Genomic DNA, 13,132 nt, shown 5'->3' with positions numbered 1-13,132 from the left:
TTTATAGTCAAGACAATTAGTTTTGTATATATATTATGAATCTGTAATGCTTTTCTACTTAGAATTCTATTATTTAGGATTGTACATATATATATATATATATATATATATATATATATATATATATATATATATATATATATATATATATATGTAGCAACGTTAATGCAAGGATATAACAATTTTATTCATAAACTCTGTTCTTTTATTTTTCACTTACTTTTCATGCTTTATGGTAACTTATTTCATACCCAAACTGTTTCTGAAAATCTTCTTTGATATCACCAGGCCTATATGAGGATGAAGCACAATCAAACTTGTGACAAATTTTTTGTCCAATAAGCTTAAATGAATCATGACGATGATCTCTCTTATGGACATCAAGTGCACAACTATGAACACTATAATACTTTGTGATATGAAACATATTTGAACTTCCAAACTTGATAGCAAAAAGTCGCCACTTACAAGTATCATTAATACACATAACAACAAGCATATTCTTCCCTGACTTGAAGGTTTTAACTCAAATTTTTTTCTCAAAACTTCCATAGAAAGAACTTCTTGCAACTCCTATTTCGAATTGAACAATTTTTTCCCCATTAACCCATCACTATCACCAACAACTTCCATGAATAGCAAGTTATTAACATCAGAATGTGAGTCGTCATTGTTGAATGAACTGCTGCATGCAGGAAAATTAACTTTAGGTATATATCTATTATTAGGGGGCAGAAAACTTATATTGCAAGGTGCTACATTCCCTACTGTTGGATCACTAACTGTTATCCTATCAAAATCATCATGAACAATAACATTTACACTTTCCTCATTTGGCTCATTACTATCACTGGGTTGTGTTTCAAGAACAAATTTGAATATTGACTGATCTTTAGCAACAAAATTATTGGGCTTAAACATTCACCTCCAACATATGGTTCAACAGGTTCTTGTGAACAGCTATCTGACGTATAGTTAGGGTCAACATTAGTAATAGGGGTCACAAAAATCTATTTTCTCTTGTAGGTAATGCAAAGAGGAATCTTCAACTCAGCTCTACTAATTGTTTTCTCTAGAAAATAATCTACATCATCATCATTCATAATTGGGACAAGCGACATTGGATCGAATGTTTTGAGCTTGAACTTCATTTCAATGTCAAATTCAGAAATGTCAATGCAAATAACCCGAGATACTCTTTCTATCAATTGTTCATACGTTGTAGAACATGGCACCATGATCCTTCTTGTCTCCGCACCATTAAATCTATAATGGTCGTTTTGCTCAATCCATTCACCACAAAACATAATAGGCAATTGTACTGAAGTCATTTCCTACAATGATACAACAGATGATTATACAACAAATAAAAAAAATCAAACAAGGCATATAACGAAGTGTGGAACTGTCTGCCTATTCACACGACGGCTGTCGTGCAATTGCTAATTTACACGACAATAGTTGTGTAACTTGCTAAAATACACAACTATAGTCCAGTAAACAGTCAGAGGATATATTTAGTAAAAAAAATGTAATCTTTATACTAACATAATGGTAGGTGTCATAACAGCTATTATATCTTTCAATTTTGCACGACTGTTGTTGTGTAAATTCACACAAACACGACTGTTGTCGTGTAAATTCACACATACACGACTGTTGTCATGTAAATTCACACATACATGACAAAAGTCGTGTAAGTTGCAAAATTACATGACTCAGTAAATAGTCAGATGACATATTTCTTCTCTAAAAAATATTTTTCTTGCACTGATAAAATGCTAGGATCTCATAACAGTTGAACTATTTTACATATATGCACAATTATAGCATGTAAGTTCATACGTACACGATAATAATCGTGTAACTTATTAAAACACATGACTATAGTCCAGTAATAGTAAAATGATATATTTAGTGAAAAAATATATATTTTTTGTACCAATAGAATGCCAGGGTGTCATAATAATTGGAATATTTTGCACATTTGCACGACTACAGTTGTGTAAATCCATACATATATGACTGTTGTTGTGTATGTCGAGTGCAGAATAAAATTTTGGCAACAAATTCAAGTTTTAACGAATGTAGTTATAAAATACATCAAATAACAGTCATAAGATGCAAATATAATGAAAATGTGAGTTTCTTTATTTTTTTTATCACAAACCAAACAAAACCTAAAAATAATATAATGTCAACAAAATGAATAAACAACATAAAATATAAAAAAAAAATTCAAATACCTTATTCATGAAATGAATAACGCACCTAGGTGCAAATCAAAATCTCAGTGCATTGGCTATTCATGAGTGATTTTGAGAGTGTGGAGTGAGATTTTGTTGTGTGGAGTTAAAAAGAGTGAGAAGTGAAGAATGATGAAAGTGAGTTGTGTGTGTTTATATTTTTCTTTAGGGATATTTTAGACAATGGACCACATACAAAGGTATATCTAGATAATTTTCAAACATGGGGTATATTTAACTAAATACCCTATTTTTATGGCATCTTTAATTAAAAACCCCCTTTTTTCTACTGTATCTTCGCACAAGATCATACACTGGTCATTTCTTGATCGATCTTGATTGGTCCTAGGTTTTAATTGGATCCAATAAACATTAGACTGCTCTTACTACATGATCCAATATCATGTAAAAATTTCTCTAATCAACACAATAAAATAATTGGATTTTATCAAATCTCTAACTAATTTTTCTTGACATATCTTTTCATCACTTAAAAATTCAGATAATTATTTTTTCCACTTAATTTTTTTATGAATTACTTCCAATTAAAAGTAACAGAATATTTTTTTCAAAAAAAAAGTAACAAAATATTTAACCAAATTAATGTTAAAATTCTATTTACCTATGATGTAGAAGAGCGATTTTGCCCTCTAAAATGAAAAATAAATTTCCAAAACAAATATTTGGAAAATCCAATATTTTTAATGTTGAAAATTTTGGAAAAATTAATTATATTAAGAAATTAATGTTGTCTCAATTGTCATTTTAATATTTGAATTTTATAAATTTTAATAAATACATGTCAATTAAAATATTAAATTAAAAAATAAATTATTTATTTAAAGAAGTTATTTTTTAACATTTTATTTATGTCAATTTAATAAATGCACATCAATTACAATTTGGGTCCCTCTATGATGCTGTAATTTTTTTACAGTATCAATAGTGTAAGCAATATGAACCATTGGATTTAATCAAAGTGCAAATTATATTTATTAATAAAAAATTATAATGATTTTAAAATAATATAACCGGTTAATAAAGTGGCCAAAATGTTGGGAATTCTTAGAAAACTGTTTGGATCGTGGAGTTGGCTGAAGTATGGGAAATTTCAATGACCACTCCTATAGTTTCAAATATTCTCACATTTTCACTTGAATAACATATTTTGTTTAATAAAACAAAATTCAATAAAATATATGATTTCAATGAAATATATGAACATGTATTCGTAGGAATATTTCATTAGACTTTTAAAGTTTATCTTATCTATGTATCCTAAAACATTCATTATCAACTTTTCATAATTTTATTAAATTGTAATTTCAAGCTAAACAAGAAAGAGTGACAATATTTAATTAATTTGAAGATTCAAGCTGAAACTTAAAATTACTAAAATAGTACTTAAAAATTATATCATTGATGTTATAAGATAATTTGATTATCATGTAATCAAACTAATTTCAAATTTTATTTTGAAAGCATGCAAAACTAATTTCAAAATCTATTTTAAGAGCATGCAAACGGATGCAGTCTTTGCTATGAGATTTTTTTATTCTAAGGTATGGCCATGGAAGAGTATTGGAAGATATATATTTGTCCAATAGTGAAATATAAATAATAGCCCTTCAATTTTTCAAGTGGTAAATTCCATTGGCGTACTAGCTTACAAAACTATATGCAAGTGTTAAAATTGGACTACTGTATGAATATTATACGATATATTTTATTTCAACTTAGATTAATGTACCAAATACCTATAAAATATGGTTTAATTCATTAGTCTACAAGTTAATTTTCACTAATATTTATATTTCATATATCAATTCATAATACATCGGGGTAATTACAACTTTAATTTCCCTTCTATTAATAAATAAGGGTAGATAGAAGTACTCAACGTATATGTGCGTGTGTGTGTGCGCGCGTGGGCGTATGTATATATATCAATTCATATGTTTTAATAACTATAAGAAAAATAAGCTCTACTAACTTTTTCCCACACCATTTCTATTACATGTTACCAATTGTCTTTCTATAATAGTATTTTGTAAAAGAAAACTACAATTGCTACTCAAAAATGTCTTTATATTTTTATTGCATTTTAATTAAAGTTGTAGCACATTATAAATGCAAAGTTTAGTGTTTAATAACATAACACTTCAACAAAATCAACATCTTAATTACAATATATGATATAGAATATTGAAATAATTAGACCCAACATTCACACTAATTTATAAAAATTTATAATGTTTTATTTACAATACTTTTCAAATTATGTCTATATTAATATCTATCTTAGAGTCAATTTTTGGATTAGTAGATTTTAACATCGGTATAGATTAATAATAACTTAAAATTAAAAAGATTTTCATTACACATGTTATTTTATTAATTATACTTATTGTAATATTCTGTTTGTATCATATGATATTGATTATTATTTTTATCCTATTACTATATTTACATTTATTTAGGTTGTTTAAATCAAAAGGTATAATAGTCATTTAAGGGTTTATGTTACCATTTATGAAGGGATCTGTATGACTACTTAATTAAACCTTAGGGTGTGTGGCTTTTTTTCAAATTAATATTAATTTAAAATTAAAAAATAAATATTTACTGACAACTTATAAATTACCTACTGCCTTTTTATTAATTATTTAATTATCCATTATATTAAATAAACTATTAAGATTAAAACACTTAAAATTAATAATCTATATTAATCCCGCTATCCATACTGTAAAAATACGTACAGCATCATAAAAAAAATCCTTACAAATTTTTACATTAATTGTTTTATGAACTGCATGTGATTGCTCGAGAAAGACTTAAAAGTGTTGGACTCAAGTCTACGGTAACTTTTTATTGCTTTATAATTTTTAGTACAAAGTGTTGCCAAGTAGTACAAAGTGTTGACTTGGCATTCGCCTCTAAGGTCTTCGTATTCAAAACATAAAAAATAAATAAAAATCTACGTTAGTCTTCAACATGTACACGTACGCCAAGTAGCAGTGACACTTTCTCCTCAATGAATTAATGGTTGGTTTGGCTCCCCTTGACTATTTTTTTTCGAGTCATCTACTCGAAAAAAAAATAGAAGCAAAAAGATAGGGGAACAAAATAAACTCTTTCATCTTCTCCTGATGATTCTCTAAAAATCTGCAGTCAATTTGCTGGTTTTTGCAATCAATCAGGTGCACTTGCTCTATTAACTTTTCTGAACTACTTTCGTTGAATTAATTACTTTATTGTCATCATTTCCTTTTTGTTATTTTTTTTTTTTTTTGGTTTGCTTAATTATCCAGTGTAATTCTAGTTTCTATATTTGCTTCTAATCGTAATATGTTGTTAAAATGCTTTACTTAAATCTTTGCTTAATTAGTCATTGACAACATTTACAAGTTGTTTTTCTTTTCCTTTTTTTTTTTCTCATTACAGTTGGTTGTTGTTTGGCTTCATTTCTTTGTAGATTAATTTTTTTTAATTTTAGGAAAAATTAAGAAGGTATATTCACTAGAAGCAGGCAATGGAAATACTTTCTGCTGTTGTTTCCGGCTTTGCATCCAAATTTGCTGAGGTATTTTTGGGTCCTATTCGACGGGAGATATCTTATGTGTTCAACTACCAGAGTAATGTCGAGGAGCTGAGGACACTAGACAAGGAACTTGCATATAAAAGAGAAATGGTGGAACAACCCGTTATCCAAGCTAGAAGACAAGGGGACGAGATTTATAAGGGTGTTGAAGACTGGCTAAACAATGTTGATGATTTTACCGAAGATGTTGTGAAATCCATCACTGGTGGTGAAGATGAGGCAAAGAAACGCTGTTTCAAAGGGTTGTGCCCGAATTTGATCAAGCGTTACAGTCTCGGCAAGAAAGCGGTGACGGCAGCAAAAGAAGGTGCTGATCTCTTGGGGATGGGCAACTTTGGTACGGTCTCCTTTCGTCCTACGGTAGAGAGGACAACACCCGTGTCTTATACAGCTTACGAGCAGTTTGATTCTAGAATGAAAATTTTCCAGAATATTATGGAGGTGCTAAAGGATACTAATGTTGGTATGATTGGGGTTTACGGGGTTAATGGTGTAGGAAAAACCACGCTGGTCAAACAAATAGCAATGCAAGTGATAGAAGACAAATTATTTGATAAGGTGGTTTTTGTTGAGGTAACACAGACCCCAGACCTGCAAACAATTCAAAATAAACTTTCTTCTGATTTAGAACTTGAATTTAAACAGAATGAGAATGTATTTCAGAGGGCTGAGAAATTGCGTCAAAGGTTGAAGAATGTAAAGCGAGTCCTGGTAATTTTGGATAATATATGGAAACTACTTAACTTGAATGCTGTGGGAATTCCTTTCGGGGATGTTAAGAAAGAAAGAAATGATGATCGGTCACGATGCACAGTTTTACTGACATCAAGAAACCGAGATGTATTGTGTAATGACATGAATTCTCAGAAAATTTTCTTGATTGAGGTTTTATCTTATGAAGAAGCATGGTGTTTATTTGAGAAGATTGTAGGTGATTCAGCAAAGGCATCTGATTTTCGAGTAATAGCAGATGAGATTGTTAGAAGATGTGGAGGTTTACCAGTTGCTATTAAAACAATTGCAAATGCATTGAAAAATAAAAGGCTTTATGTTTGGAATGATTCATTGGAGAGGCTAAGGAATTCCACTTCAAGACAAATCCATGGTATGGAAGAAAATGTGTACTCTTCCATAGAATTGAGTTACAGTTTTTTGAAAAGTGAGGAGGAAAAGTCTATGTTTCGACTCTGTGCCCTACGAAAAGATGGTAGTCCCATACCTATTGATGACTTGATGAGGTATGGTATTGGATTGGGTTTATTTTCAAATGTCAGAACATCAGAAGCGGCAAGGAATAGGGTGTATACATTGGTTGACAATCTTAAAGCTTCATCTTTATTATTGGATGGTGACAAAGATGAGGTTAAGTTGCATGACATCATTTATGCAGTTGCTGTATCGATTGCTAGAGATGAGTTTATGTTCAATATTCAAAGTAAGGATGAGCTAAAAGATAAAACACAAAAAGATTCAATTGCTATTTCTCTACCTAATAGAGATATTGATGAGCTTCCTGAAAGGCTGGAATGCCCAAAACTCAGTTTATTTTTGTTGTTCGCGAAGTATGATAGCTCTTTGAAAATCCCCGACCTCTTTTTTGAAGGGATGAACGAACTGAGAGTTGTACATTTTACTAGAACTTGTTTCCTTTCATTACCTTCATCACTTGTTTGCCTCATTAGCCTTCGAACATTGTCTTTGGAAGGGTGTCAAGTAGGAGATGTAGCTATAGTTGGACAGCTAAAGAAATTGGAGATTCTCAGCTTTCGTAATTCCGATATTCAGCAATTGCCTAGAGAAATTGGACAGTTGGTGCAATTAAGGCAGCTAGATTTGAGAAATTGTCGAAGACTTCAAGCAATAGCACCGAATGTCATATCAAAGTTATCTCGATTAGAAGAACTATATATGGGTGATAGCTTTTCTCAGTGGGAGAAAGTTGAAGGAGGAAGTAACGCCAGTCTCGTTGAATTGAAGGGATTGTCAAAGTTAACCACTTTAGAGATACATATTCGAGATGCTCGAATTATGCCGCAGGATTTGATCTCTATGAAATTGGAAATATTTAGAATGTTTATAGGAAATGTGGTCGACTGGTACCATAAATTTGAAAGATCAAGATTGGTGAAACTTGACAAGCTAGAAAAAAACATTCTTTTGGGGCAAGGAATGAAAATGTTCTTGAAGAGAACTGAAGATCTTTACCTACATGATCTGAAGGGTTTTCAGAATGTTGTTCATGAGTTAGATGATGGGGAAGTCTTTTCAGAATTGAAGCATCTTCATGTAGAGCATAGTTATGAGATTTTACATATTGTCAGTTCAATTGGACAAGTTTGTTGCAAGGTCTTTCCGTTGTTAGAGTCATTGTCTCTTTGTAGATTGTTCAACTTGGAGAAGATATGTCACAACCGACTCCATGAAGATGAATCTTTCAGCAATTTAAGAATTATAAAAGTAGGAGAATGTGACAAACTAAGGCACCTCTTCTCATTCTCCATGGCCAAAAACCTTTTGCAGCTTCAAAAAATAAGTGTGTTTGATTGCAAGAGCCTGGAAATAATTGTTGGTAAGTGTTGAAAGTATGAGATTTATTGACTTCGTTCAGTTATTAACAACTGCTTAATTAATTAATCAATTATTTATTTATTTATTTATTTTTATAGGTCTGGACATGGAGAAACAAAGAACTACTTTGGGATTCAATGGAATCACTACAAAGGATGATCCTGATGAGAAGGTGATAACTTTATGTTTCAAAATATATTATCAATTATTAATTTAAAATAAATGCTCAGGTGCGTATGTTTGCACAAAAATTCATGCAGACTTGAGCATGACTCCATTTTTGAAAAAGGTGTAGGTGATTTTTAGCTTTGTAAATTAAAAGAGTTTACTATAGCATTGTAAAAGCCTTTTATAATGCTGTAAAAGTGTACAGAACTTCATGTGGACTTAAGCATGACTGTATTTTCAAATCATCAAAAGAATACTAGACAGTTGTTAAAGAAATAAAAAGGGTTTTGCCTTTGCAGGTTATTTTTCCAAGCTTGGAGGAGCTGGATCTTTATTCATTGATTACCATTGAAAAACTATGGCCAAAGCAGTTTCAGGGAATGTCTTCTTGTCAGAATTTAACAAAAGTAACAGTGGCATTTTGTGATCGTTTGAAATATCTGTTTTCATATTCAATGGTTAATAGTCTTGTGCAACTTCAGCATCTTGAGATATGCTACTGTTGGTCAATGGAAGGGGTAGTTGAAACCGACTCCACAGAGTCAAGAAGAGATGAAGGAAGATTGATTGAAATTGTTTTTCCTAAACTGCTCTACCTAAGGCTCATAGATCTTCCAAAACTGATGGGATTTTCCATGGGCATTCATTCGGTTGAGTTCCCCTCTTTGCTTGAACTTCAAATTGATGATTGTCCTAATATGAAAAGATTCATCTCCATTAGCTCATCACAAGACAACATTCACACCAATCCTCAACCTCTCTTTGATGAAAAGGTATCTCATTTTTCTTTTTTTCAAAAAATTGCTTGCTTAGCTAAATTAAACACCTTTTTCCTCTTTCTTTGTGTCTTCTTGTCCTTAAATTTAATTAAAATATCTCTAATTGAATGTTGTTAGTTACTAATTAATGAGTGATAATAATGCAATTAGTTAATTAATTAATTGAATTCTTCACTTCTTAGCCCCTGCATATAAAAGCTTTTGGTTTCATTTTTTAAAAACAGGAATATATATGAAATTGAAAAATTATGTTCAAAATTTTAAAACTAGCCTTGTGATGAAAAATGAATCTAAAATATTCAAAAAAATACGTAAAATTCTTCTTCTACTTTCCCAAAGACTAAATGCAAAATTGCATTCTCATTATCTTTGTTTTCTAGATTTTTTTTCATATGAAAAAAAACTAGTCCCTTCATGGTTTACTATTTTCACACAACAATTGCATGATTTGAACCTACTTCGAACCTAGTTGAATATTGTTACATTTTTTTTTCATTGATATATTACCGTGATTGATTTTCAGGTTGGAACTCCTAATCTAATGACTTTGAGAGTATCATATTGTCATAACATAGAAGAAATCATTCGACATGTTGGAGAAGATGTAAAGGAGAATCGTATTACTTTTAACCAATTAAAAAATTTGGAACTTGATGATTTGCCAAGCCTTACGAGCTTTTGTTTGGGGAATTGCACCCTTGAATTTCCATCCTTGGAACGAGTTTTTGTGAGAAATTGCCGGAATATGAAGACTTTTTCTGAGGGAGTCGTATGTGCACCAAAGTTAAAGAAAGTGCAAGTGACTAAAAAAGAACAAGAAGAGGATGAGTGGTGCAGCTGTTGGGAAGGCAACCTTAATTCCACTATACAAAAGTTGTTTGTGGTATGTGTTAATCAATTCATCAAATTTGCTCAAGCATCTCCCTAGTTAGAGCTAGCACTTACACACAGCACACTTATATTTCTCTTCTTACCGTTAAAATAGACTGAAAAACTTCTCTGATACATATCTCTATCCCCGAATTTTCTTGATGATCTTTTGTTTGAATGTTGATGGTGCAAACAAACTCTCCACATCATGCTTTGTCAAGAGTTCAATATATATATGGCCTATTATACGAGCAAAATCATCCAAACAACCTTCCAAAATCTTGTTTTAATGACCCTCCCCTAATAGAGAATGCATAATATAGTACTAATTAAGAATCAAAAGATAAATCAACAAGATCAACTATCAACCACAAGTCCACAACTCATGTAAAGCTAGTTATTTTTTTCACAAAATTGCCTACATTTGCATTTCGAGAACTAGATTGCTTGAACAGTTTTAGTTAGACCATGTAGTGAAGCTACTCCTTCTATGTATGTGTGTTTGTAAAGAAAACTTGAATATATGGTATTGGTTTGATCCAGCTCAAGGCCATCTGCAACAATTTTATGTTCATAATTTATTCCCTGTAGCTTCGAAGGACAGGCCTGTAACATAAACCATTCTATGGTCCTTGCTGCAGTAATCTTGTTTCCTACCATTTATATTCTTAAAACAAAAAAACGCTAAGTGTAAGTTGCATATCTTCATATTTTAATTGGTGCAACTCTTTTGTTTGGTTAGGTTGGATTTCATGACATAAAGGATTTGAAACTCTCACAATTTCCACATTTGAAAGAAATATGGCATGGCCAAGCACTTAATGTCAGCATCTTCAGCAATTTAAGATCCCTTGGTGTGGATAATTGCACAAATATGTCGAGTGCTATTCCAGCCAATCTGCTACGCTGTTTGAACAATTTGGAAAGACTGAAAGTAAGAAATTGTGATTCATTAGAAGAGGTGTTTCATTTGGAAGACGTAAATGCTGATGAACATTTTGGGCCACTATTTCCTAAACTTTATGAGCTAGAGCTCATAGATCTTCCAAAACTCAAAAGATTCTGCAACTTCAAGTGGAATATAATTGAACTGCTCTCCTTGTCCAGTCTATGGATTGAAAATTGCCCTAATATGGAAACATTTATATCCAATTCTACATCTATAAACTTGGCAGAAAGCATGGAACCTCAAGAAATGACCTCAGCTGATGTACAACCTCTCTTTGATGAAAAGGTGATTCTTTCCTTGACTGTTTCTTTCTTTTTTCTCATTTTTTAAAATATAAAACAAAATTTTGCCCGTTTCATTCCTTCTTAGTTTACTCAATAGTATTGTTTAATGCAATTATTTATTGACTTCCTTAGGTAGCACTTCCTATTTTGCGGCAGTTGACAATCATATGCATGGATAACTTAAAGATATGGCAAGAAAAACTCACACTGGATTCATTTTGCAATCTATATTACTTGAGAATAGAAAATTGTAACAAATTGTCGAATATTTTCCCCTGGAGTATGCTTGAAAGATTGCAGAATTTAGATGATTTGAGGGTAGTTTGTTGTGATTCAGTACAAGAAATATTTGAACTCCGAGCACTTAATGGCTGGGACACACACAATAGAACAACCACTCAACTGCCAGAAACTATCCCTAGTTTTGTATTTCCTCAATTAACTTTTCTAATACTACGAGGTCTACCAAGACTCAAAAGTTTCTATCCAGGAGTACATATTTCAGAATGGCCGGTGTTAAAGAAGTTGGTTGTCTGGGAATGTGCTGAAGTGGAGTTATTAGCTTCAGAATTTTTTGGCCTCCAAGAGACTCCTGCCAATAGCCAACACGATATCAATGTTCCCCAACCTTTGTTCTCTATTTACAAGGTATGATATTCTCTACAATGTGTACATGTTAGTGCTCTTTTTCTTTCCCATTAATATTGCCCCCTGCATCGTGATGGTGTTAATAAATTTACCAATATGAATTAAAAAAAAAAATTATCTAATTAGATGATTGGAACATGTATTTTTTGCATCCTAATTTTTATATCAGATTTGGTTGATACTTCTTGAGTAATTGATTTGATTTATATTTTAGGTTCTTTCTGCGAAGTAAATCACTGGGAAATAGAGCACTAACAATTAAATAAATAAACCTAGCTTGGAAGATTGCGGAGATTACACATTTGAATTTAATTAATGTACTAAATTTGGTTATTTCCAGATTGGATTTCGCTGTCTCGAAGACTTAGAGCTGTCTACACTACCCAAGTTGTTGCATCTTTGGAAGGGAAAATCAAAACTTAGCCACGTTTTCCAAAATCTGACAACTCTAGATGTATCAATATGCGATGGGTTGATAAATTTGGTGACACTCGCAGCAGCTGAAAGTCTGGTGAAACTTGCAAGAATGAAGATAGCGGCTTGCGGAAAGATGGAAAAAGTAATTCAACAGGTTGGGGCAGAAGTAGTGGAGGAGGATTCTATAGCAACTTTCAACCAATTGCAATATTTGGGAATTGATTGTTTGCCTAGCCTTACATGCTTTTGTTTTGGGCGTAGCAAAAATAAACTTGAATTCCCATCTTTGGAACAAGTAGTGGTGCGTGAGTGCCCAAATATGGAGATGTTTTCTCAGGGAATCTTAGAAACACCAACGCTACATAAACTGCTAATTGGAGTACCAGAAGAACAAGATGATAGTGATGATGATGACGACGACCAAAAAGAGACCGAAGACAATTTTTCAAGAAAAAGAGTCTTAAAAACACCTAAGCTAAGTAAAGTGCTACATTGGGAAGGAAACCTTAATTCCATCCCTCAACAATTTTTCAAAGATATTGTCCGTATTAATTGAATATATGTTTTCCAAGATTTCCCAAATGCATCTCGATTTTGCA

The 13,132-nt window shown here is 31.7% G+C and overlaps 1 protein-coding gene across 5 annotated transcripts; it reads left to right on the top strand.

The window, feature by feature from the left end:
- Positions 1-5,246: 5,246 nt before the first annotated feature.
- On the top strand, positions 5,247-13,132 carry LOC102613381 (disease resistance protein At4g27190-like). Of its 5 annotated transcripts, none has more exons than XM_006480490.4 (8): positions 5,254-5,449; positions 5,757-8,419; positions 8,517-8,590; positions 8,886-9,359; positions 9,889-10,248; positions 10,978-11,469; positions 11,601-12,116; positions 12,457-13,132. In XM_006480490.4, exons 2-8 carry the CDS (start codon positions 5,782-5,784, stop codon positions 13,087-13,089), a joined length of 5,187 nt encoding a protein of 1,728 aa, XP_006480553.1. In that variant the 5' UTR covers positions 5,254-5,449; positions 5,757-5,781; the 3' UTR covers positions 13,090-13,132. The 5 variants fall into 5 exon arrangements, with proteins under 5 accessions (XP_052299203.1, XP_006480553.1, XP_006480552.1 ...); XM_006480489.4 differs by having other exon boundaries at positions 5,746-8,419; XM_006480488.4 differs by having other exon boundaries at positions 5,725-8,419.

Source organism: Citrus sinensis, chromosome 6, assembly GCF_022201045.2.
Source record: "Citrus sinensis cultivar Valencia sweet orange chromosome 6, DVS_A1.0, whole genome shotgun sequence".
Taxonomy (NCBI): Eukaryota; Viridiplantae; Streptophyta; class Magnoliopsida; order Sapindales; family Rutaceae; genus Citrus; species Citrus sinensis.
Note: the sequence above shows the minus strand (reverse complement) of the source record. Positions and strands in the feature narration are given on the sequence as shown.